Source organism: Mustela nigripes, chromosome 13, assembly GCF_022355385.1.
Source record: "Mustela nigripes isolate SB6536 chromosome 13, MUSNIG.SB6536, whole genome shotgun sequence".
Classification (NCBI taxonomy): domain Eukaryota; kingdom Metazoa; phylum Chordata; class Mammalia; order Carnivora; family Mustelidae; genus Mustela; species Mustela nigripes.
In genome coordinates, this window is record NC_081569.1 from 51,191,791 (window position 1) to 51,193,615 (window position 1,825).

The 1,825-nt window shown below is 37.4% G+C and overlaps 1 protein-coding gene across 1 annotated transcript; it reads left to right on the plus strand.

Annotated features, from left to right (window-relative positions):
* The first annotated feature begins 248 nt into the window (after positions 1–248).
* On the plus strand, positions 249–1,275 carry LOC131998642 (olfactory receptor 4K15-like). Its single transcript, XM_059371130.1, has one exon. The coding sequence runs from the start codon at positions 301–303 to the stop codon at positions 1,273–1,275; it is 975 nt and encodes a 324-aa protein (XP_059227113.1). The 5' UTR covers positions 249–300.
* The last annotated feature ends 550 nt before the right edge of the window (positions 1,276–1,825 follow it).

The following is a 1,825-nucleotide window of genomic DNA, read 5'->3' on the forward strand; positions in this document are numbered from 1 at the left end:
GTCAAGAAAACATTTCAGATTTTCAATTTCATTTGTAAAGTAAGTAGCTTACATTCCTCAAATTCATATAACTGGACATGACAATGTCAAACATCTCAATACTCTCCCCTTTATCCCACTTTATTGTTATTATATTGCTTATATACTTTTTAATGATTCATGAAAATTCAGATACATAAATATAAGTAGAAATTAGAATCTCTAAAGAAGGAAGTAGAAATGGGAAATGAAACCCATGCTTACTGACTGATTTCTGTTTCTCTCCTATTCAGGTAACAAGATACAATCCTCCCAAAGTCAATGAATGACATAAATCATTCCCGGGTGACCGAGTTTGTGTTGCTGGGGCTCTCTAATTCCCAGGAGCTCCAGCCTTTCTTGTTTCTCATATTTTCACTACTTTACCTAGCAATACTGCTGGGCAACTTTCTTATCATCCTCACTGTAACCTCAGATGCCCGCCTTCATACCCCCATGTACTTCCTGCTTGCGAACCTCTCTTTTATAGATATATGCGTTGCCTCTTTTGCTACCCCTAAAATGATTGCAGACTTTCTGGTTGAGCACAAGACTATTTCATTTGATGCCTGCCTGGCCCAGATTTTCTGCGTTCACCTTTTCGCTGGCAGTGAAATGGTGCTCCTTGTATCCATGGCTTATGACCGTTACGTTGCTATATGCAAACCTCTCCACTACATGACAATAATGAGTCGCCGTGTGTGTATTATTCTTGTTCTCATCCCCTGGCTTGTGGGTTTCATCCATACTACTAGCCAGTTGGCATTTACTGTTAACTTGCCTTTTTGTGGCCCAAATCAGGTAGACAGTTTTTTCTGTGACCTCCCTCTAGTGACAAAGCTGGCCTGCATAGACACTTATGTTGTCAGCCTACTTATAGTTGCAGACAGTGGCTTTCTTTCTATGAGCTCCTTTCTCCTTTTGGTTGTCTCCTACACTGTGATACTTATCACCGTCAGGAACCGCTCCTCTGCTAGCATGGCAAAGGCCCGCTCCACACTGACTGCTCATATCACTGTGGTCATACTATTCTTTGGACCATGCATCTTCATCTACGTGTGGCCCTTCAGTGGTTATTCTGTTGACAAAGTCCTTGCTGTTTTTTACACCATCTTTACTCCCATCTTAAACCCAGTTATTTACACTCTAAGGAACAAAGAAGTGAAGGCAGCTATGTCAAAACTGAAGAGTCGGTACCTGAAGCCTGGTCAGGTTTCTACAGTCATAAGAAATGTTCTTTTCTGGGAAACAAAGTAAACTTATACAACTGTAACTACTGTAGCCTTATTCCTAGACAATTACAAATGGAATCACTATGATGTAAAAGTAGATCATTTTGACCAATGGGAAGGGTAGATTAATTTGATTGAGTGAGTAATTATAATAAAATTATAATAATTCCAAAGAATGGTCCTTTTTGATATTTAAATTCTCTTCCCTTATTGTGTTCTTTTTTTTTCCTATTTCCTTCTTTTTATTTAAAAAAATTTAATATATAGCTTTTGAGTACATTCAGAAATGGCATTTACTCAGATGAAATAAATAAGTTGTATGTCTACCTCTCAAAACAGGACCACTCAGATGTCAATTATGTACTAATAGGTATATTTCTCTATACAATAGAGAAAACAGATTTACATATACAGGATAAACCTAAATAAGACTTTATTTCACAGAGCTATGTACTGATACATACATGAAGATAATGCTATGATTGGTGTTAATGGTATAGGAACACATAAAATATTAAGGCTATTCAGCAAAGGCACAGTCAACACTTTAACAAATCCTTCTTCAATGTTGCTGC